The sequence below is a fragment of the Aotus nancymaae genome, unplaced genomic scaffold (genome assembly GCF_030222135.1).
Source record: "Aotus nancymaae isolate 86718 unplaced genomic scaffold, 86718_ANA_hifiasm-v0.15.2.pri h1tg000003l, whole genome shotgun sequence".
In the NCBI taxonomy this organism is placed as follows: Eukaryota; Metazoa; Chordata; class Mammalia; order Primates; family Aotidae; genus Aotus; species Aotus nancymaae.
In genome coordinates, this window is record NW_026988414.1 from 5,579,175 (window position 1) to 5,603,879 (window position 24,705).

General features: G+C 49.6%; 1 protein-coding gene across 1 annotated transcript in view; it reads right to left on the reverse strand.

The window, feature by feature from the left end:
• MVB12B (multivesicular body subunit 12B) overlaps positions 1-24,705 on the reverse strand; it is a 178,372-nt gene that overhangs the window by 19,689 nt on the left and 133,978 nt on the right. The window contains exon 8 of the mRNA XM_021674030.2: positions 1,097-1,152. Coding sequence (XP_021529705.1) covers positions 1,097-1,152 — 56 coding nt within the window. The remainder of the gene's footprint in view (positions 1-1,096; positions 1,153-24,705) is intronic.

A 24,705-nucleotide genomic window follows, 5' to 3' on the forward strand; every position in this document is an offset into this window, starting at 1 on the left:
CCCCGTGGAGTCGGCTGAAGTTACTGGAGCTCCGCACGTCACAAGCATTTTTCAAGATTAAGCTGCTTACCAGAAGGGTTCAGAGGAGGCCTATTCTATTTCACGAAAATGGAAACTACAGAGCAGGTCAAATCACAAGCCGGGTGGTTTTTAAGCTGGATCCAAGAAAAACACTGAAGGATTCTTTAGCTGTGCCCAAGCTGGGGCCTTCACGTTTATTAGCTACTCAAGGCCAACTTCTGCAGAAAGGATCAAAACCAGAAACGGGTTTTCTGAGCCAGCGTGGGCCAAGCCTGCATGGCTGGGAGGGGGTCACTGCCACCTTGGGGGCTGGCGCCATCGGAGGGCTGACCCTAGCAGTGCCAGGCAGAGACTGTGGCCTGGCACAGAGACCCCACTGCCACGCAGGATGGGTGCCCCTCACGGTCTGAAGTCGGCCTTCGGTCCCAGCCAGCTCACTCGGTCCCTCTGACAAAAAGATGGCGTGGGCCTGGCCTGGGTGAGAGTGTGGATGTGGACGGTGGGGTCCACACTGCCTGGTGTGGGCAGGAGACCACAGCTAGAGGCACCACATGTACATGGCGCCCTCGTGTCAGAGGGCGGGATGCAGCTATGACAACGGGAAAATGAGGAAGCCTCCTTTCGACAGGAAACTGTCATCCTCAAATAAGAAAGAACAAAATATACTAAGCTGGACTTGGGAGACAAAGAACATTCACAACTGGGGAAGCTCAGGTCGAGTTAATCACATGCGGCAGGGAACAGGCTCGGCTCCACAGCCTCCTGAGCTTGTCTGACAGCCTCCCGCTCCTTTCCCATCCCTCAGCTGTTGCTTTCTTCATTTCTCAAACATCTACTACATGGGGTGCTGGCTGATAGGGCCAGAGATGCACATGGCCCACCCCCAACCTCGGGAGTCACTGTCACTGGGCTGCAGGGTTTAGCTTCCAGCAGGAGAGAGGACATGCAGGCAGACAAGATTCCGGGGAGGGAGCGTGAGTGTCGCCAGAACAGTCCTGTGTGCCATGCAAATCAGGATGGAGGGACCTCAAGCTGAGGGTGGCAAAGGGGAAGGGCAATCATGCATAAAACTTACACTTTCTGGAACACAAGAAAACTTCTCTGAAATCATGAAAGGCACACCATCCATTGCTGCAAAAAAAGAAAAAAAAGATGGCATTAAAGGTATTGAAGACGGCATTTAGACGTCCAGCAACTGAAGACGTCGACACAGAGAATATGAATGCGTCACAGGATGGAGCCAGGTGACACCCAGCACAGGTGTGCAGGAGCTATGGGAGAGGACAGGTCCCACCCCTGCTGCCGGGACACACAACCTACTGAGAGAGGCAGGTGCCTCATCATACCCTGAGCATCAGGCAGTTGTACAGACAAGAGCTCCAGGAGCTGAGAGGGGCTGGTCTAGAACCCCCACTCTCCATCCCTGGAGTCTGCTCTCTGATCTGTAACTGGGAAGTCACCAGGGCTGGCAGCCGAATGAAGGTGACACAGAGCTGGCAGGGACAGGCTGTGCAGAGACGAAGCAGTGAGCACGTGCATTAGACATTCTCTAAGGTGGGAAAGTCTGAGTAGGAGGAAAGAGGAGCTCAGGAGTCAGACTGGCTGGGTTTGAACCCCAGCTGGTGACGGCAGATGAGCAACTGAAGGGACACTGAAAAAGACAGCGCCGCCTACACGCCAGGGTGCCTGTGCATCGGAAGTGTAGTGTGGGGGCACCGGGCCGGCGCTGCACAGAGTGGGTGCTTGGCAGGTGGGGGCGACAGTCACTGTCGCTCTCAGTCACTCAGACCCAGGGCATTGAGGGGCTTACTCGAGGCTCACCAGTGCACTCAATTTTAACAGGATGTGAGAGAAAGAGCATGGAACAGGACGCAGCGAATGGAAAAACCAGGCGTCCAGGGCCGTGGTTCTGAGGCACGGTTCCTTTTCTGTGGCCGCCCCTCCCTCCACCCTGTCCCAGGGCATCACTGTCAAAAGCACACAAAAACGACCCAGGGTGTGCCTCCGTGAGTGAGTGCTCCTCTATGAATTATAACCTCAGAGAGGAGGACTCTGGTGCCACACCTGGACTGGAAATCCTGCCACGCCAAGGATCAGGTCACACTGGACGAGGCGTGATGCAGGCACTCTCAGTGCCAATGCGGCGGCCACGCAGCTGCTGGGACAGTGGCGGGCCTCTCCAGTGCTGGCTGCTTCCTCAGGGCTGGGTGGCTTTGGGAACCCACAGGGGCCCAATGCGGCCGCAGTAGTGCAGGACCCGGTTGTGGTGCAGGGACGGGGAGCCCCGTAGTCAGGGGTGGCCGTACCCTGAGGTACCCTTTCATAACCTGAAATTATGGTTTCAGGGAGAACGGAGTGAGCAGAGTAGAAGCCTTGGTGAGTGGGCTTCCAGGAACGACAATCTTTGCTTCCCCCATTGTCTCCTGGAATGAGGGAGACATTGGTTCTCCGGAACCTAAGTGGTCATTTTTTTTTTTCAGTCCTAACAAAGGAGAGTAGCAGAAGCGGAAAGCGGCAAAGCAGGAGGAAAGGACACAAGAGAAGGAAAAGAAACCTGGGACAGATCCTCCCCAATCAGCAGGAGACGAACAGCTCGTGCTATGTTCATACAGAAATAAAACATAACGAAGCTATGTTCACACCTTATTTTAGGGAAGGAAAGAAACGAAACGTTCTTAGGTTAGCATGAAGAAGAAGAAACGGCACAGCTGGCTACAGCCGCTGCCCTCCCCGAGCCCTCCTTGCTTGGAAGGGTGGCTGTCCAGTGTGGCTGCTGGACTCAGAGACTCCTGGTCAGAGGCCTTCTCCATCTCAGGTGGTGCCGCAACCTGCTGTGAGCTGCAGGAAGAGACTGGACAAAGGGCCCTAACAGGGCGACACTTCCCCAGAAAGTGGGGCAAGGGAAAAGCCCCAGACAATCTCATTCAGCATATCATGCACTCGGACCTGTGCGTGAGCTCTGAGCACCTATGCAAGTGTGCTGCTTCACAGATGAAAAAGTTCAGCCGTGAATAAAAGAGGCTTGAAGGAGCCACAGAGCCTTCTAGAGGGGGGCAGAGCCCAGTCCCACCGGATATCCAGGAAGAAGTGTGCCAGCTCCCGCCACCGTCTGCCCGACGCTGCCCCCACACTCTACCCGACTTCCATGTCCTTCCCACTGCTGCTGAGATGGGCCAGGAACTCCTAACACTTCTGATCATTTTAGAGACTGGGAAGCAGAGGCTCTGAGAAGTCAGTGCTTGCTGGGGTTACACAGGTAGGCAGCCGTGACCCCAAAGCTCTAGATAGTACAGGCTACTTGACCTCCCCACTGAAGTCCTGAAGCCCACTGTTTCCACCTGTCACGGTCCTCAATTCCTGCTCTCTGCACACACCCACCTCTTCCACAGCTTCTCTTGCCTGATAGATAGCAGGGTCCACAGCAGAGTCTTCCCTGCACACCCAGGCACTGCGCACAGGCCCTGGAAATTGTGAGTGCTCACAAGCACAGGTCCGAATGCTGGGGGAGTTTCTCAGCGAGCTCAGCCTCTGCACACACCAGCAAGCTGGAGATCACTGCTTCCTTATTCCCCTGCAGAACGCACGTGCCAGTCACCCCCCAGGCTTTCTGCCTCTGATGTTTTAAAGAACTTATTAGTATTTGGGGGTGAAGAACTGCCTCTCACTGGTGACAGTTGTTTCTACCTACATGTCACCGTATGTCTAGGGAATCTATGTGTTTAAAAGGTGGGAAGGTGATGTGCACAGGCCTGATGACACTAGGAACTGAGGGAGCTGGGAAGTACTGAGGGTGGCAGAGGGGAAGGGGGGCTCTGCCCATGGGAGGCCTCCCTGGTCAGAGGCTGTCAGTATTGCCTGTGCCTCCAAAGGACAGAGAAGGTCAGGATTTCCAAGACAGGGTCTCGACTGGCATTGAAGGCTCTGCCCCCTTGCATCTGACCCACTTTCTGCCCTGCCCATCCCCTTCCTCCCTCTATGCTTGCCCCTGGCTGTCCTTCCCGGTCTTCTGAGTGCCTCTCCTGGAGCACACCTTCCCTTAGGCCCTCCCTGGGATCTGGCCAGGCCTGTGTCTCCCTTCCATGTCCGAGTCACCTCTGCATTTCAGGTTCTCAGACCAGGTGCAGGGCCTGGCAGGGGCTCATGGGCTGTGCTGGACAGGAAGGGCTGCTGTGGAACTGGATAGGGGGCTCCAGCCTGGGGCACAAGCCTACCCTCTCTCAGGACCTGGGGACCCTGCTCACCACCACTCCCACCTGCTGCTGCTGGAGATGAAAGCCATGGATGGAAGAAGCCTGGGAATCACTTCTAGGAACCGGGAAGATCTAAGCAGGGAGGGAAATGTTTTTAAAAATTAATATAAAATTAACCATTTTAAAGTGAACAATTCAGAGGCTAAACATTCACAATGGTGTGTGATCACCACCTCCATCTAGTTCCAAAACATTTCCATCGCTCCAAAGCCAAACCCCTCACCCATTAAGCAATTTCTCTCTGCTCCCACAAGGAATGTGTTTCTCGCTCCTTCAAACTGATGGTCGTGTCTTTGAAAGAGAAGGATCTAGAAACACAGGTGGTCCGGTAAGCCTGGCTTTCTGACTGCAGTAGCTGGGCCTCCTGTCACGCTGTGCTCCTGCCTTGCTAGTCAGCAGAGGAGATGAGGAAGAATGGGTTTGCCCAGTCTGGTTGCTCTGAGTTGAAGGCTTTCAATACAAATTGAGGAGAAAAAAGTAACTTGTTGATGGGATTTGGCTGTGTCCCCACCCAAGTATCATCTTGAATTGTAGCTCCTATAATCCCCACAGGTTGTGGGAGGGACCCAGCGGGAGGTAACTGAATCATGGGGGTGGGTTTTTTGCCATGCTATTCTCACGATAGTAAGTCTCACGAGATCTGATGGTTTTCTAAAGGGCAGTTCCCCTGCACACGCTCTCTTGCCTGCTGCCATGTAAGACATGCCTTTGCTCCTCCTTTGCCTTCTGCCATGATTGTGAAGTCTTCCCAGCCATGTGAGTCCATTATACCTCTTTTTCTTTATAAATTACGCAGTCTTGGGTATTTCTTCATAGCAGTATGAAAATGGATGATACACTTGTAAAACATATCAACGATAACAGCATTTTTGTATATATATAGACATAGTTTAGATATATGTCCCTGACAAGTCTCATGTTGAAATGTAATCCCCAGTGTTGGAGATGGGACCTGTTGGGAGGTGTCTGGGTCATGGGAGCGAATCCCTCATGGCTTGGTGCTGTTCTCGCGGTAGTGAGTGATTCTCACGAGATCTGGTTAAGTGTGTGGCTCCTCCCCCCACCCTCGCTCTCACTCCTGCTCTGGCCATGTGATCTGCCTGCTCCCCCTTCCCCTTCCACCCTGATTGGAAGCTTCCTGGGGCCTCCTGAGAAGCAGATGCCAGTGCCATGCTTCCTGCACATTCTGCAGAACTGTGGGCCAAGAGCCAATTAAATCTCTGTTCTTTATCAATGACCCAGTCTCAGGTATTCCTTTATAACAACATAAGAACAGCCTAGCACACAAATATATATATCACATATATTATGTAAAAATATGCCTTTACATAGATTATAGATTTATATTTTGTATATATGACATATAAGACATAAATTATATATTTCCATTATATGTGTATACATGTATATATGCAACACACACCCACATATGATTAGGACAAGGCCCTCCCTTAGCCACTGAGAGACAGCAGGAAGTGGCCAGGGTGCTCACCCCATCTCCCAGTGGGCCCTGAAGTCCCTCAGAGGCACTTTGGGTTCATCTGCAGGCCCTCCCCACACTGGCCCTCCCAGACCTACTGGGGCACCCTGGGGAGTCGGTGGGGCCCATGGCCAACCTGGCCCATGTGAAGGCATCAAGATATCTGGGTGAGGGCACCTTCTGGCCCTCAGGCAGGCCCAGCGGTAACACCTTAGTGAGGAGGCAAAGGTGAGAAGCGAGATCACTGCGGGATGCCCACGGCAGTCACTGGGAGGAAAGGAAGACCATTCCTGAAATGCCTGAGGAGCAAGAGGCAGCAGCAAGGGAGCCCTCAGGACTCTGGCGGCCTCACTCCCCGCTCAGCCCACATGCTCCTGACTGGGCCAGCGGCAGAGGAGATGAGGAGACCTGCTCAGACCTAATCCTGACTGCAAGGAGAGCTGTCGGGTAAAGCAACAGGACAGACCACCACTGTCAGTGAGTTCACGACAGGAGGAGGGGAATAGTCAGATGCTCCCTGTGTTCTTCTAGAAAACAGACTTTCATTTTTTGTAGAGATGTGGGTCTCATTATGCTGTCCAGGCTAGTCTTGAACTTTGGGCCTCAAGTGACCTTCCTACCTCAATTTCCCAAAGTGTTGGGATTACAGGCGTGAGCCACCACAACTGGCCTAGAAAACATATTTTAACAAACTCAGAGGAAAGGGAGGAGGCGATAGGCTCCCATGGGCTGAAGCTCGCAGTGGGAGCTGGGTCAAGAGGAGTAGGGCTCTCACACCAGCACAGGGAGGTTCCAAAGAGAAGCAAGTGCCACCAGGACCACCGAGACTCTGCTAAGCAGATAATCTGCCCACCAAATCCCACTTTAGAAAATCTAATATATCAAAGATGAAGGCAGGCTGAAAGAATATGGATTTCAACAAAGCATCTGACAAAATTTCTCATGTTATCCATGTAGACAAGCTGGATAAATACTGCTGGCTACTGTGGAGGTTAGCAGAGTCCATAACTGGTTGAACCACACATTCAAGAAGCTGAATAAGAGACCGATGCTAACCTTGAGTGACCCCCGTGAAGGGTGCCCAGGGCATGATCAATGACTTAAACAAAAGCACACATGGTATGTGCATCTAATGCACTCCTGATGGGAAGCCGAGGTGGGCAGTCTATACACCAGATAACAGAGTGAAAACCAATCAGATCTCAAAAAGTTGCCATCATGGGCAAATATAATGGAAGAGTTCACGAGAGACCCAGGAAGAGTCCCGCAGTGCAGGTCCAAACACCCAACTGTGTAGGATGGAATGAAAGAGACGTGGAATAACAGGAGATAGGAAAGAAGGTGGCTGTAGTTGAGAGTAAGTCAGTAACGTGATCTGACTATTTAAAAGCATCATCCGGGCGCGGTGGCTCACGCCTGTAATCCCAGCACTTTGGGAGGCCGAGGTGGGTGGATCACGAGGTCAAGAGATCGAGACCATCCTGGCCAACATGGTGAAACCCTGTCTCTACTAAAAATACAAAAATTAGCCGGGCATGGTGGCACACACCTCTGGTCCCAGCTACTCGGGAGGCTGAGGTGGAAGAATCGCTTGAACCCAGGAGGCAGAGGTTGCAGTGAGCCGAGGTTGCGCCACTGCACTCCAGCCTGGCAACAGAGCAAGACTCCGTCTCAAAAAATAATAATAATAATAATAATAATAAAAGCATCATAAGGTTACAGTGCCACAGTCCCGGTGCCCAGGCAGGGGGTCACTAACCTTGGTCTGCTTGGATCTTGAGTGGGGCACTCAGAGCCAGGACCACCTTCCCAGAGGCCATCCTGGGGGCTTTCCAGGAGGCCAGGGTGATGAGGGAATCTGAAGCCAGACAATACAAGGGAAGGAGGAGCAGCCATCACGTTCGATGGCCCAGGAAGGCACAATCCTGTCATTTTTCTGTTCAATCCTGTCCATTTCTGTTCATCCTAGCACACCCTGCCCAGCACCCCCAGAGCCCGGGATGCTGTCCAGCACATGAGAACTGCAGCAAAAGTGGGGGTTCAGATAAGAGAAGCCTTGAGGTGAACAAAATCAAATGTCTGCACATGTTTTCGTGGTGGTCACAGCATAAGGGGCTAGACGCAGACAGCGACTTGCTGGGGAGCTAGGGAGGGGTTTTGTGTGTTGGGTAGAAAGCTGATCTGTGGGACCACTAAATCCCCTCTTAATTCCATAACATCCATGTCTCCTCTCATCTGGGCAGCCTTTTCATATTTTAAAATATCTAGAGGTTTGCAAAACGTAATTCTTAAAATCAACGGCATGCATGCTTCATGCATTCCAAAAGAATGTTCATGAATCATCTCTGTCCTGGCTTCTCCTGGGGAGCCACATTTACTTCCTTCCTTTCTTTTTCCCTTGCTGAAACCAGCATTTTATCTTTGCTATTCTTTTAGAGCAGACAGACTGTGGTGTTCCAGTATTTAGTCTATTTCTGAGTACCATGCAGAGTGACATGCTGTGTGAGCAGCTGAAGACAGAGACGCATGTTCAGGGTGAACCCTTTCACCCCTGACCTGTCCCTTCCACGCAGCCTAAGGGCTGGGATGGGGCTTCTCCTGCCGACACCGCCTGACCAGTCTGCAGTCACAACCCAGACGCAGGGACAGCACCTGCCCTTTCCTTGGGAGAAAAAGGACATGATAAAGCCCCCCTCAACCCCCAACAAACCATGGGGGGGGCCATTACAAAGTCCCCCTACCACCAACAAATCTGGGAGGTAAAGAAATTCTCCCCTAGCCCAGTTCTACAAAATAGAAAAGGAAAGAAAACCCATGCTTACTGCCACACACAAGGTTGCGAACACGCATCAAATAATTCAAGCTTCAACGTTACCACTTGATGTGGTTTGACTCTGTCCACACCCAAATCCCATGTTCGGCTGTAATCTCCGGTATTGGAGGAGGGGCCTGGGGGACAGGATTTCTTGTGGATGGTTCAACAGCATTCCCTTGGTGCTGTCCTTGTGATAGTGAGTGAGTTCTCGTGAGATCTGGTTGTTTAAAGGTGTGTGGCACCTTCCCCTCTTTCCCTCTCTTGTTCCTGCTCTGGCCATGTGAGGAGCCTGTTCTGGATTTGCCTCCATCATGATTGGAAGCTTCCTGAGGTCTCCCTAGAAGCAGATGCTGCCGTGTTTCCTGAGCAGCCTGCAGAACTATGAGTCAATTAAACTTCTTTTCTTATAAATTACCCAGCCTCAGGTATTTCTTTATAGTAATGCAAGAATGAGCTAATACACCACTTGCAAGGCTTAGAGGAGTTCTGAGGCTGGGCTGGAGCCAGGAGTCAAACCCAGAGTGTAACGTGCACTGGGGCTATGGGGGGCTGTGGCAGGGAAGGAGGGGCTTGGGGCTTGGCAGACCTGAGTTTTCACTGCAGCTCTGCAGGTGCAGATGTGTGGCTGTGCACAGGCCACCCCACCTCTCTGAGCCTTACTTGCCCTGTCTGTAAGGTGGGCATAATACTACAGCTCTCTCAGCAGGATGCAGTGAGGGTGAAGAAAAATGAAATAAGACAACAGAAGGTAAAGCGCCCGCTGAGGAGGGAGGGCTGGTCAGCTAACCCTGGCTTCTGCTCTCACCAAAAGCCATGTGCTGGGCAGGTTTCCTTTCAGTACCAGGCCAGTGCTTTCTTCTTCTTCTAGTTTTTTAATTTTTCTTATTTTTGGTGGCAGTTTTAACAAAATGCTGATCCACAGCATCGCGCTACCTCCAGCAGATGAAAGCAAGGATGTGCCTCAGGCTCCGTGGCGCAATTAGCATTCTCCTAAACAAACGAGCTTCAACAGAGCTGTAATTAAGCAGGCCTGTAATTAAGTATATGCCCTTTATCATAACGATCATGCTTAAAAATGGCATGATGCATGGAACTCTGTTATTAATGCTGTAATCCCACACTGAAGTGTGAGTACATAGAAATCAGCATGTCAGGCCTGTCACCAGAGTGTTTGTAAAATACATTAAAGAAAAAAACCAGAAAACAATCAGCTCATTCAACTGTTCTTTTTACAATCAGGCACTACAAGTCAAGGGGATTGTGAATGCTTACAGATTCCGCAAGGTTTAAACAAATAAAGTTCTAATCTGCTACTGTATTAATCCCACCCCCTATGTTAAAGGGAAAAGGGGGTGGTGGGTTTTTTTTTTTTGCCAGCTGACCTGAATGCCTGTCTTTGCTATTCTCGGAGAAGCAGTCAGTCCAATCTACATGCTGCATTTGTTTGGACATAAAATTGGATTGCTGCTTGCACAGACAGCTCTGCCATGAATCTGTAGGAACTTTGCCTGGCAACGAGATGGGATTACAGCTCCTGCATCCTCCCTTCGTATGGGAACTATAATTTTACCTGCCAAGGCAGTCCTCCAGAGCCATCCCTTCGTTCTCCCCTCCAAACACACGTCTCAGACTTCTGTAGGCTCAACACAAACCCACCACTGACCAACTCCCAAGGGCTCCGGACCCAGGACCACCCACCGCCCTGGAATACCTAGTTGCTCAGATCTGCCAACCCTTGTCCCTCCCAAACAAGTCAATATGCCGAAGGGATGAGGAAATGCTCCAATCAACACATGGATTGATTTCAACACACTTGATAAAGAGAGTCAGAAAGTCATGTGGTAAAAATGTAAAAACGAAAATAAAAAAGAGACTCTGTTACTGGCATCTCAATTGTTATCTGCTTAAAGTTGTCAAGTGGTGTTAAGTGAACTCAGGTAATAGGACCTCGAAGTACTTGCAGAGATGATGGTGAACAATGCGGCTTACTGGCAGGTAGTCATTTTCAGAACAAAATTAAATGCAGTTGGAGTGGTGGGAGGCCTTTAGTTCTGTGTACCTGCTCGGGGCTTGGAGCTGTAAATAATCAGCAACCCCAAGCCTGTCTTTCCCCTTTCCTGTGGTGTTTCAAAAGTCCTTTACAATTTGTGATGGGAAAAATGCCAGCAACTCAAGATCTCAAGGCCATTTCTCAACACTCATTTGCAAACCAAAACACGGAGCCCGTTTTGCTTTCTTGGTGATTTCACTTTGGGGATATTCCTTGGAAGATATTTGTAGACGCCTCCAGAGCTGTCTGCTCAGTGACATTCCAATTGAGTTTACACAAGGCCAACAACTTCCTTCTAGATCCCCAAAGTAATTTGTTTTGCCATGTTATTCATAAGCCAAAAGGAGTGATTTATCAGCCACCGCTGGAGCCTCCCAAGTCCCCTGCGTGAGAGGCAGCTCGGGAGGAAGGGGCAGAGGCGCCAGAGTCGGACACGTGTGAGCGCCGAGCCGGGCCCTGCGCTTGTTAGCCGTGTGGCTTTGGGCAAGTCACTTAACCTCTGAGTCAGATTTTCATCTGTCAGATGAGGATAATCGTGCCCACTCCGCAGCACCACCGAGGGACCAGACAGCAACGGGAAAGAACAGCCCGACCACAGCAGCCACTCAGAAAATGGGGGCATGGCTGCCGTTTTGTGTGGAAAGCAGCTGACTGTTTCTGCAGGAAATGAGTTCAGACCAGGCCCCACCTCTAACTAGTTCTGTAATTTAGGACAAGTGTTTAATCTCTCTGAGCCTCTCTTTCCTCAGCTGTAGAAGAGAGAAAATAATAATACCTGGACTGCAATGACATTCAAACAAGATAAAAACATAAAGCCCTAGGTACAAAGTAACTGCTCAGTAACTGTTAGCTGTTCGTATTAGTGTTAGTGTTATTACTGCTGTACAGAGGAAAATATACTTTCACAGTTGACCCCTTCTACCTGCTTTCACATAAGAACATAAGTGCAGCCATATTAAATTACGTAACCCAGGGGCTGTGAGACTCGATCCAAAGACGTCTGGAAGGACGGAAGCAGTGTTTGCCAAGGAGTAACTCACTGGGTCCCTAAACCTGGGGCGCCTCACAACACAAACGAACATTCTCTGAGGTTCTATTTGGCATAAGTGTGTGTGCACACACACACACACAGCACCGCCTTCTCCCAGGCTCCCCGTCTCTACACAGAAGACTGTAATCGAAGGGTCTGCTTCATCCCTCTGCATCCCCAGTGTCCTGGGAGGAATCTAGGGCCACCATCCTGCCCACCTCCTCCTTCAGGACAGTCCGTCCCTCCAGGGCCCAGTGTGGGCTGCAGAACCTCATGCAGGTCCAGGGCGGCTCTCTGAAAGCTACGGGAGCACAGAGGGAGGGCAGCTGCCCGACACTCCACACCCACGAGAAACTCAACACACAACAACAAGAACATTCTCACTGAGCCTCAGAAGCTTGGATCTTGCTTCCGAGTCGAGCTTGACTTGCAACACCAGAGACATCAGACGCCAGGGAGAGCCACAGTCTGGGGAACCCGATGGGTTACTACTGGGCAAACATTGCTTTTGTCCTTCCAGATGTCTTCGGATCGAGTCTCACAGCCCCTGGGTTTTGTAAGGTAATATGGCTACACTTTGGTTTTCATGTGAAAGCAGGCAGAAAGGGGTCTACTGCGAAAGGGTATTTTCCTCTGTACAGAAGTAATAACGGTAATACTAATACTGGTGGCGAACAGTTCCTGAGCAGTTAGTTTGTACCTAGGGCTTTATGTTTTTATCTCATTTAAACATCATAGCAATCCAGGTATTGTAATTTTCTTTCTTCTACAGTTTAGAAAAGAGAGCCTCAGAGACATTAAAGAAACGTTTTTTAACTTTATAAATATTTAATGGCTTCAGGCAGAGACCAACTGCATTTTGCTCAAGGTAAAGATAAAACTCCACTCAGTGATGCTCTTCCACGTGAGTACAAAGGTGCCCTCGTGGTTGAGGGGCCACTGGGTCACTGCACACACCTGCTGCCCGCAGTGACAAACACAGCAACTCCTCAGTGAGCTCGAGACCAAATGAGCTTTGTAGATGCAGAATAAAAAGCAGAACCAGGGTCCAAGGCTGACGCGTTACCACCAGCGGTGACCGCATCGTCAGGAAGGAGGCAGGCTCTAAAACAGGCAGTCGTCTGCAGCCACCGGGACGGGGTGGTAACTGACAGCAAGGGCCTGACAGGCTGGGGCAGGCACGGCCTGTGACTGCTGAGCACGCCTGCCCCCTGGGCTGAGCAGCACATCCACCCCCCAGGTGTGGAGCTAGTGGTAATGTATCTGCATTGGAGCCTGGTTCTGCTTTTTATTCTGCATCTGCAAACCTCCTTTGGTCACACAGGTGAATGCACAGGAAACAGACTGGCAGGACCCCAGGCACTATGTACAGACCACTACCAAGGCTTGCTCTGAGAAGGGCCCAAGGATCAGGGGCTCTGGATTCAAGGGGTGCTTTGATTTAGCTATCCTATTGGAATGGTTTCCTTAGAAAATACATTCACGTGTTGAAGTATTTAAAAAGTACAAGTATTTTAAAAAGTATTTAAAAATATATATGGATTGGTTTTGAGAAGGCAAAAAGAGCCCTGGCAGAAAAAGTGTGTTTGCACATATAGAAGAAAGAGAGAATTTTATTTATTTTTTAGACATAGGCTCTTGCTCTGTCATCTGGGCCAGAGTGCAGTGGTGCCATCATAGCTCCCTGTAGCCCCAAACTCCTGGGCTCAAGGGTTCTTCCTGCCTTAGCCTCCCAAGTAGCTTGGATTATAGGCATGAGCCACTGCACCTGGCCAGAATTTTGTTTTGTATGTATTTGTGTTTTTAATAAAAATAGCAACACAGCATAAGAAGCTGTTTTGCAATTTACTTTTTTTCACTTCACTGTCAGAGAGGTTTACACATTGATTCCTAGGCCTCTGTCTCAGCCTTTTTAACTGTTGTATAGAAGAGGTCCAGAGACAACTGAGAACCAGCCTTTCAGGAGCCCTGATGGCCTTTCTCAGTGGCCTGAAGGGCATCATGAGGTCCCTGGGGAGCCACCGAAGGATCTTTGAGCTGGAGAAAGAGATGAGGAGATTTAGGTTTTAACAATGTCTCCCTGGCTGTGGAGAGGAGAATGAATTGCGGGGAGTGAGGCTGAAGCAGAAACACCAGGGAGGAAGTTCTGACACTGAATCAGGTGAGGGACGCTGGTGGCCTGGATGAGGGCAGTGGCTGAAAGAATGGAGGGGGCAGGGAAGACCGAGGGACATTTAGATGGAAGAATCAAGAGGCCTGGCCACTGGCTGCAGAGGGGCAAGGCGGAATCAAGGGTGACTCCAGGATCCTGGCCTCAACAGTTGGGAGAATGAAAGGCCAGGTAATGGAGGGGCATGGGGGCCAGTGGAAAAGCGGCACAGATGAACTGGTGGGTGCTGCCGAGCATGTGTCAGGTTTGAGGGGCTTGGGAGACAGCCAACGTGAGGCAACTGGTCAACACTGGCTAGAACGTTGTGACCAAGAACACAAGACGGGTGGGTGAGGACTGCCAGGTGGAGATCCAGAAATGAGGCCTGGTGGGCGGGGATGTCAGGGTGAGTGTAGAAGTAACCTGCATGCTGATAATGGAGGCCATGAGAGAAGATGAAATATTCTGGAAGAAAACACGGTGAGAAGAGAGGCAGGCCTGGGACAGAGCTGAGGAATGTTAACTTAGTTCAGTGCTTACGTGGAGGAAGAGAAGCTGGCAAAAACAACGGGAAGAAGATCAGAATGTACTCTGTGATACCGGATCAAAATCAGAGGTATCATTATAAACTTGGTTTTAATATGTAGTTGTAGACAGATACGTAAGTGCACATCTATGTATGTGTGCGCGTACACTTACATATATACACTTATACATGTACATACATTTCTCTCTGCTGAGTCAATGACAGCTCAGAGGCAGTGGGCACTCCTCACACTCAACTCTGCTTTCTAGCATTTCCTCTAAAAGAGACGGAGCTCTTTGGAGAAGTGGCTGATTCAGTGCTGGGCAGGAAGGGAAAAAGCCAGGAACATCTTGTTGTTCCAGAAAGTAAAGAGGTTCTCAAGGAATCATGGGGACACAGTGGAAGAGCTTGAGAGCCAACCTAAAGGGTTTCCCATGGGCTAAATACGAATCCATTTGAGCATCAAAATAAAAATGACAACAATGAGTAAGAATACCCTAGTCCATACGAATATAAAGAAAGAAACAGGCTGAGGATAAGGGAAAGCTCTTCCTTATTTACTGGAGAAGTGGCAGAATTATAAAGATCAATGGATGCTAAAAGTGGCAGGTGAAAATCTGATGAGGAACAAGTTATTCACATAGGCCTACTGTATTCCCCACAAATCACCTGTTAATTACCAAGGGAAAAACAGTAACTCTACAGTGAAGAAGGCTGCCACAGCACCTTCACCAGGTGATGGAAGCTAACTTCACCAGTACTGGGTCACACCAGCACCGTGGGCCTCCCGACAAGATGCACTGAGAGTGAGACTCTATCGATGGCTTCAGGAGGATTCCTGACAAAATGCATAACAGATCTCACCATGAGAAAATGTCAGCAAGGGATATTATACAAGGTACAGGATGCTGAAGTTAAGGATAAGATCTACAACACCCGGGAGAGTCCTCACATTACCGCCCCAGAAAAGGTGACGTTCAGTTTAAATTACTTCAATCAAATCTCATTTCTGGCTGGGCGTGGTGGCTCACACTTGTAATCTCAGCGCTTTGGGAGGCCCAGGTGGGCAGATCACCTGAGCTCAGGAGTTTGAGACCAGCCTGGGAGACATGGTGAAACCTTGTCTCTACTAAAAAAAAAAAAATCCAAAAATTAGTTGGGCATGGTGGTGCACCCCTGTGGTCCCAGCTACTTCAGAGGCTGAGGCGGGAGGATTGCTTGAACCTGGGAGGTGGAGGTTGCAGCGAGCTGAGATAGCACCACTGTACTCCAGCCTGGGCAACAGAGCCAGACCCTGTCTCAAAAAAAAAAAATCTGATTTCCCACAAAAGTGAGTGGCATACACAAGGTTATTATAGGTCTATCCCAAGGCTGATATCCAATTTATAATAGAAATGATCGCAAACACCAGAGTTACTTAATTATAAACTATATCTCTAGGGTACCATAGAAAGTGCTCTAAAATATATGTAAATAAATGAAACAATACGATCCTTTTTTCCTCCTTAACAACTCCTGGCACCTGTCAGGGCCGAAAGGCTTCTTTGGTGCAGTCTGCAGTGGTAGATGGCAAAAATGGCTGCAAATTGCGCTATCCGTGTGTTCTCCCTAGCAATATGGTTCGTAATTTCTCCCAATAAGAGGTGGAATCTATTGCTTCACACCTTGAATCTGGGCTTGGCCATGTGACTTGCTTTGGTGAATGGGACATTAGCAGTTTCAACACCTGCAGAGACGTAAACATGCTTGTGAACCCCGGTTAGACTTCCCTTGCTTTGGAGTGCTGGGTCGGCCAAGTGCACAGGCTCAGAGAAGCCTCCTGGAGCATGAGAGATGATGTGGAGCAAAGACAAGCATCTCCAGCTGAGGCAAACCTGGAGCAGCCAGCCTGCCAACTACAGACAAGGGAGTGAGGCCATCCCAGGCCATCCAGTCCCAACCAGGCTAACCGAGACATATAATCACCCACTGACCCACGGAGCCACGAGAAAATATAAATGTTGGTTGTTTTAAGCTTTAAGTTTTCAGGTGGTTTGTTATGCAACAAAAACTGATGGAGAGGCTACGTCTTTGAGAGGAAGTTCAGATAGATTTCTCCAGAACTTGCTCTCTTTGTATCTTTCTACTGGCTGCCTTAGAATAAAGTGAGTTAACAGAAAGGGCTTTGGTGTCAGACAGACCTAGGTTCAAATACCAGGCCCACCAGGCACTAGCTCTGCACCCAAGAAACACACCTATTAAGTCTCTGGAAATAGGGCTAATTATTCTAGGGGAGATGCAAGGATTCAGAAAGATAACGAATACAAAATAAATGTTCAGTGTGTATTAGCTATTATTATGATTACCATCCGATGATGTGCAGAGGCTGAGAAAGACTTTCTTGACCCACTGCTGGAAGGACTTAACCTCAGTGTGCTCCCCCCACCCCCAGCCCCTACTAATCTGGAGGCCACTTGTGCATTTAGAGGGTAAGCTCCAAGATGGCTGCACTCCCAGCTCCTAGAACAGTGCCCAGCATATAATGGCCTCCAGAGAAACCTACTGAATAAGTAACAATGGGAAGAGAACTGGCCTTGGCATCAGGGGGCCCAGCTATGGGCCAATCAAGTCTCAGTGTCCCCATCTGAGAGCAAAAGAGTTGGGCTAGATCAGTGACTCATCCTGGTGCTCATCTGGCGAATTTGAAAACATTATCGCTGCCTGCCACCCCCAACCCCAGGGGTTCTGATTCAATTGGTCTGAAGGGTGGTGGGCTCTGGGGATCAGCATTTTTTCAAAGCTCCCAGGTGATTCTAATGTGCAACTAGGTTTGAGAAGCCCTGGGCTAGATGATGTTTAAGATCCAGCTCTGATAGTCTTCATTCTCACAAATGCTAAGAGTCACCCCAAGTATTAAATATGTATTGGTGATTTGAGAACCTGGATTTAAACCCCAGAGGATCAACGTATAAAACCCAAGCTAGGCCCATCCTAAATGACAGCTGATTTCTGTAGCCCTCATCCAGATTCTACTCATAAAGTCTTCTCAAAAATGGTCTGCAAAGGTAAAAGTAGATCCTAGGCCTTCCCTTTCCTCCCCTGGGACCAAAGGGCAAGAAGAGAGAAGGCATCTTGGATGCTCTGGGTGTTTGAAGCCAATACCAGCACAAGAGAGCATCTGTCTAAAGGAAGCAAAGCGCACCGAGAGTTACAGGTGTTCTCATTTAAACCTTGCAATGGCCCTGGCACTGGCATTCCCACACACCCCAGAATGAGCCTGAAGCCCAGAATGGAAGGCACTTGTCAGGGCCACAAAGCTGGTCAAGGGCAGAGCTGGGCAAACACGGTGATCTCCTAAATCCACTGCCTTCCACCATGCGAAGGAAGACAGGGTAACACCTTCGCAAGTGACCTGAAGAAGTCATCTAAAGATGGAAGTGGAGAACATACAATCAAGAAGGGTGAGAAAGTGAAGGCAAGCTCCACGGAGTTAAGGGATGTTAGGGAGTGTCCTCTGGGCTCTCTCCCAGCAGACGCTGTTCATGGCCAAGACAAATATTCTCACCTCAGTATTGCTGGAGTTCTCGTTCAAGTGCAGACCTTCTGTGCCATTCCTTTACTTAAAAACTTCAGTGGTTTCCTAAAGCTTATAGGATGATGTCAAATGCCACGGTCCTGGCCCTTCCAGGTTGATCCCAACCTCGCTTTGTTCCCTAGCTGCTCTCTCCTCCCCACCACTCTGCTCCCTACACTTCAGGCTCTAGTTACCCTGGCCTGCTATCCACTTCCTACTGAGTCCAGCCTTCTGTTGGTGACGGGCCTTTCTCCTTGCTGTGGGCTCAGCCTGGAGAGCCCTTTCCTATTTACCTGCTTGTGAACTCCTCAAAGGGCAGAAACATTACTCCCTGGGCTGCCTCCTGAGCTACCACGCATCAGAGTGGATGGTCTGTGCTCCCAGGATGACTGTGATCCGAACATCTGACCGGATGTCTTCCCCTGATTAAGAGCTCCGTGAGGGAACCATGGTCCCTGTTGGCCCAGCGCCTGTAGCTCAGGGGGACTCTCGGTAGTTAAGGCCTGGATGAGGTGATGGACAGATGAGTGAATAAAGTTGTGTGCCCAGAAGAAACTGCTTCACAATGGGGATTCTTTAGGACTCTATGAAAGAGGAACATTCCAACTCCTTGCTTGGATTCCATGATTTAATCTCTCATTTATCTGCCCAAGTACTGGAGTGATGAAGACAGTAGGCTTGAGTATTGCACAAACTGGAAAGCTATAATCTTGTTACAAATTTTACTTAAGATTTCAAAAAGACTCTCTACAGGTTAAAAAGAATGGTATAAAATATGACATTTGTTATCACAGCACAGGGATCTTCTGACCTTGATTAGGGGGACCAAGTTCCCCAGGACCTGAGGACCCTCAAGAGAATCCAGAGAATCAGGGATGGAAGCTTCGGAGCTCAGGTTGGGGGTGACCCCTCGGGGGGTGGCCACCTGGGAGAGGCTGCTGAGAGGGCCCCAGGCTTCTTCCTCCCTAGAGTCACCAGGTGATTCCAAAAGATGAGTCACCATGGTGGCCAGGGTCAGACCAAATAAAGAGGGACCTGTCACAGAGTGTCAGCAGCCATCTAAACCCCACTTCTATCTTGTGTGATACTGCTTGAGTGCATTTGAATCAGGACATCTATTTATAATAAAACTTAATTTATGGAGAAAAAAGGCATTTCTATGCCTTGTATTTTCCTCATTTTATAGCAAGCAGAAATACTGAACTTCTCAGTTCAAAACTGAATACCTGGCTTTCCTACCCCTCACATAGCTACTCGTGGCATCTAGCTGAGCTGGATGCAGCTGACGGTCCTCATGGTGTATGTGAGAGGACGGGAGCTCTTAGAACCCACGCCTCTTGTGGGGATGGGGTGCAGGAGGACACACACCAACCTGGCCAGAGGTGCACTTCCAACCAGCAGGACTGTCAAGAACCATTTCCCTGGGAAAGGGCTTCTCCTGAAAGCAACACACACCATACCCACTGGCCCAGGACTCAACTCCAAGGGACCAGCTCCCAGGACTGCAGGGAGAATGGCAGCAGGTGCAGCTTGAGATGGAGCTGACGCCCGAGCTGACAGGCACTTTGATTTGGAAATATCAAGGAAAGTGTTGTGCTGCCTTCTGTCTGGTCGCTGTGTCTATGAGGTGGAATGCCATAAATTACGCAGATTTCAGATTTAATATTAACCTTTAAAGGGCATGTCACGAAAATGTATCCTCTAAATATTGGTTGTGAGTTCACTCGGTAAGCCTATCAGGGAAAATGGGCGTGAGGCGGCCACCCATCTCTGCCTGTACCTGTCAGGGGCATCTCCCGCCACCCGACAGTAATTCCACCTGAGCTCGGCAGTCCCACAAACGAACAATTCAGCCAGCCACTCTAACCACGGTCTCGGCTCAACCTTAAGATTTAATAACAGAGCTGCTGGTATTATTCTAATTTCTGGAGCTGATGAACTTTCAGAGGCAACGCGGGTTGAAGTAACGAGCGCAGAGATGACAAAGAATTCCCATCCAAGGTTCTCTCAACTATCCAGTATAATAAGCACTTGTTCCTTTCTACAATGGGCATATAAAAGAGAAATCTAAATAATAATTGCTGTAATTATCTTGAAAAATATGCAGAGATTAATGGTGATTATGAAAATCTGTATAATTGTTCTCTGAAATCATCTCTGATCAGGTGGTGTCTTGAAATGGCCGCTGGCAGGGAACTTTTAACACTGAACCTCATGTGGGCACGGAAATGTGACACTTCGGCTTTCTCCCTGTAAAATATTACCCTGTGTTTACGAAATTGGTTTTCATCACTTCCAATACCCTGGCCTGCATTTTAACTCTTCATACCGGTGCCCTGTGGAGGCTCCAAGACGCCCCTAATGGGATACGTATGTCATTGTGGTTCAAAGCTCCAAGTTCAACTTGTTATTTATTCAAATAATTAATTACTCTTGTATCCATCGAGCAGTTTGTCATGACACATTAATGACTTGATAGACTTCTATGAACTGGTGAACACAGAACAGCAGAGCGTTTTTATCGTCATTTAATTTTAAAACGATCCTGTGTGAAATTATCTAGTCGTGAGTGATGGGAGCATAAAGCACAGACTCAGCGAAGCCTCTTTTGGATCATTGCTTTATTAATGGTAACGTCAGGGAAATGAAAAATGCTAACATTGTCATATTCCGCTGCTGGGTGGAGATGAATGGCTGGTGGGTGGGTGTGTTCTCACCCCCACAAGCACCCACCCCCTCCTGGCTCTGGCTGGCTAGTCAGGGCTCAGGGCCTTGGGCACCCACCTGCCCACCCACCCCGGGAACCCACCTCTAGGCCCAGGCTCCCACCTCCACTCCTGGGTTCCCTTTTTGGGTTTACGGCTCTCCACGTCTATTACATGGTATGTGTGGTCTTTTTTTTAAACTTGGATTTTCTACTAGTGATGTAAAGCACCCTCACGAAAACATTTCGCGTTATGGCTTTGAACATTAAATGTTATTAATCCAATAGAAAAACGTTAAAGATATTGCTGTCACCTTTAAATGTGAAATGATATTAGGAGCTAAAAAATGCTGGGTTAGTAGAAAAGACGTCCCCTTAGTTTCTTTCAGGCCTTGAGATAGGCAGGCTCGGTTGATGATAAAATAATTTTTCTACATGGCTCACAGCACAACATCTGCTTAAAAGAGACTTTCTGTTTAGCTCTTCTTGTTTTTCTTTTTTTTTAATATATATATAGTGGAAATTGTTTCTCGGTTGTTTTAATTACAAACTTGGGAATCTATGCAAACTACTCTCCAGCAGTGTGATTCAAAGACAACAGATAGCAATCCCTGTAAGAGTCACCGGGCCAGCCTGTGGGGGTTGTGGGGTGCTGTGATGGCCACCCACAGGCCCAGGTGGGGACAATGGAACTGGAGCAAGGCATCGTTCCTGGCCTCCACGGAAAAAGAACAGGTAGACTTCCTTTCCCTTATGAGCTTCCAGTTTTCCTGATCCCGATGAATAGCTCTACCATCTACCTGGATGTCTGACCCCAGGGCCTGGGAGGAACAGGGACCTGTCCCCAGACCTCAAAACAGTCAGCAGTTCTCCAGTCCAGTAAATCCCAAAGAGGGTGGTGGTGGTGGCTCACATTTTTCAAATGCTTGCTCTGTGCCAGGTTGTAGTCTTGGGGCTTTCTGTGTATTGACTGATTTAATCCTCAAGGCAACCCCATGATGTATGTGTGTATATTATTATTATTATTATTACTATTCCCATTTTACAGAGGCCACTCAGGCAAACAGCAGTTAAAGAACCTGCCCAAGAACACCTGGCCAGCTGAGGTGGACCCAGGGTTGAACCCAGGGAGCCTTCTCATTTCATCTGGAGATCGCTCTGCAACTTCCCGTCCTCCCCATCTCCCCTGCCCGCCACCATCCCCAGCATCACCTCCCCAACATGCTGAGGCCTAAACCCACACTTTGGCCCTCCCTTCTGCAGACCCTGGTCAGGGAGAGGGGATGCCTATCCCTCTGGCTTGCCATTAGCTGCTTGGCTACTCCTGATTCCACATCACTACACAAGGGGATAGAGAAAGACATGGAGTCCAAGCAGATGCTTCTGCAATCAATGGGAAGCGAGCAGAAGCAGAGCATCTGGGGGCATCTCCTGGCATGACCGAGAGCACAGCTGGATGTGAGCTGAAGCAGAGATGTTAGAATTCTGAGGATAAACAAATCAAAGAATGTGGGAAGATCCGAGCCAGAAGTTTAGTTTGGCCACTTAGTTGTGGAATGCTTTCCTTTTTCAGATGGAGACACTGAGGCCCGAGTGCCTGTGACCTTCCCAGGGATGTGTCCAGCACTGTGGCAGCAAAATCGCCTCATCGTGCAGTGAGTGCTGGCCACCTGCATGGTGACGGAGCCTCATCCACCCTGCCAGGGAGGTCTGAGCAGAGCCATAGTTCTGGGCGGAGTGTTGCTGGTTCAGTGGCCGGGGGGCACACAGCCAACTGATTTGGGGACCCCCAGGGGACTCCTCAAGAAGACAGGAAGACATCCTCTGGAGCCACTAGGACTGAGTTATAGGACATGGCAGAGGCCACGGCTGGGGAAAAGTCGTGGTTTCAAGTGGGAGCCCCAAGTTCAAAGTCCATGGCACATGCCCCAAATTGCAGGGGAAGCTGCTTCCCAACAAGGGCAGCTCCACTCATGAAGCCTCCTGTGAAAATCATCACTGAGCCCCGGAGTCCCTTCTCTCCCTTGAGATGGGTGAGTTGGAGATGGAGATTCTGGCTCCAAGACAAACAGCCCTTGTGAGAGAGTGGCGGGTCCAGGTGAGTAGGGCAGGCAAGATTGTTGCAGGCGAGTAGGGCAGGCAAGATGGTTGCAGGCGAGTATAACCTCTGTAAAGCGCTATAAAAACTGCATCCTCCAAGCTGCCCCACATCCAGAAGAGGCATCCTTCCGCTCCAAAACTCTCAAACCCACAGGTGTGCCATAATCACCTGGGCTGCTTGCAAAAATACACATCCTTAGCTCCATGCCTCCGGAGTCTTTGGCTCTGGGACCGCAGGCACAAGGCACCATGTGAAGGGCTGCTGTGGGCTGGGTGCCAGCTTGCTGCTGGGGTGAGGGTCTCGTGGTCTCACAGGCACAGTTCTGTGAAGCTTTTCTGCAGCAACAGGGCTCTCCGTTACCTGGAAGGACTAACCGTGCTGGGGCAGGCAGTGATGCAGCACTGGTCACAGCTGTGTCTTGGAGACAGCTTTGGACTTTGTGCTGAGCACCACGCTAGACTGTCCCTGTGGGTCACAGTCCCCCAAGGAAAACACAACTGGCCTGTTTTATGGCTGGGAGAGGCAAGGGAGCCACATGTCAGTCAAGGGGAGGCCAGCACTGGGACCACTCAGTAGGCCAGGCTCGTGATGCTCCAACCGAGTTTGTGACAAGGCGTCAAGAAATACCACAGCCAAAGCACAGTCAGGGACCCTACTCACCAACCGATTACTTCTTCCTAGCGTGTAACCCAGCCTGGGGGTTCTCTTAGGTTCAGACCTGCTGTGATCTGAGCCCCTAAAACCTGCAGGATGAAAGGAACACTGAGAGGTCTTTAGCTGTCCATCTGTGTATCCTCAGTGAGTTTTCTCAGCATTCAGGGTTTCTAAGATATTGACTTTTAGTGTAGGAGAAAAAGATAATACATTCAGATGCCTTGTGAATGGCTTTTCTGGATTCCAGACAGAGGGCTTTTCTTTCGGCTTCTCTCCCGACCTAACTCAAATTGAGCTCTTCCTATTTTGAAGCTAAGGAACAGAGTATTTCTAACCTGTGCTGGATTCTTGAGTTCCTTCCTTAAACCTTTCTGTGCTTCCCTGAGTAATGACTTCCAGCCATTTGAAAATCTGCCCTGAATTTTTTCAAGGGACTCTGGTCACAATAAAGTATAAAAGGACACATTTCAATGGAACCTAACAGCTTAGAAAGATACCCAGAAGACTGGGCTATGTCACAACCAGGGAGGACAAACTGCAGGCCGGAATGAGGGGGGACCACCATGAAATGCAAGGGCCAACGGGAGACCCGGGGCCTCTTCTTAAAAACACTTTCCCTAATGCCCCAGGGGAGGAAGCATATCACGTGAACCCAAAGTACCAAACCCTCTGGGAAAAGAGAAACCCGGCAGGCAGGCAAAGCGAAGAGCCAATGTGGAGTGAGGATGCTGGCTCTGGCCAGGGGTCAGAAAGCCCCCCAAAAGGAGCAGCCCAGAGGCCCCTGAATAGCTTAGAAATGATAGGTTTCTCAGACACACACAAACGTGTGTGTGGTGCCCAATACGGTAGCTAGGGGTTTCACGCCCATTATCTGATTTGTCCTGGCCTCTACCCTGGGCCTGGTGAGGCTGGGCCTGGGCACTGAGAGGTTTACTGGCTTGCTCAGTGTGGCCTGGCAGGCGAGTAACAGAACCGGATGTTGTTTGAATAGTAACTGTTACATAATCATTTATTAGGTCAGTGGAAACACCTAGCAGGGACCCCACAATCGAAAGTCAAGGTTGCCCCACGGTAAGGGAGAGTGCAGGGCTACTGACCGTGGGGTTCAGGAGCTCAAGGACAGGGGAGAATGGCATTCGCTTTCTGCTCAGTCTTTATTGTGAACAAGTCCCCAGATCGCCTTTTGCCAGACATATTTTGAAAGCACAAGCTTTTTGCTTGCTTTTATTGTCTGGTTTTGGTGGACAGGGGCTCTTAGCTTGACTCCAGCAAAGCTACTGGACAAGCACCAAGCTGTGATTTCATTTGTGCCTGAGGTTCAGAAAACACAAGGTGGGCTTTAAATGCTCTGCCTGTAAAATCCTGAACACAC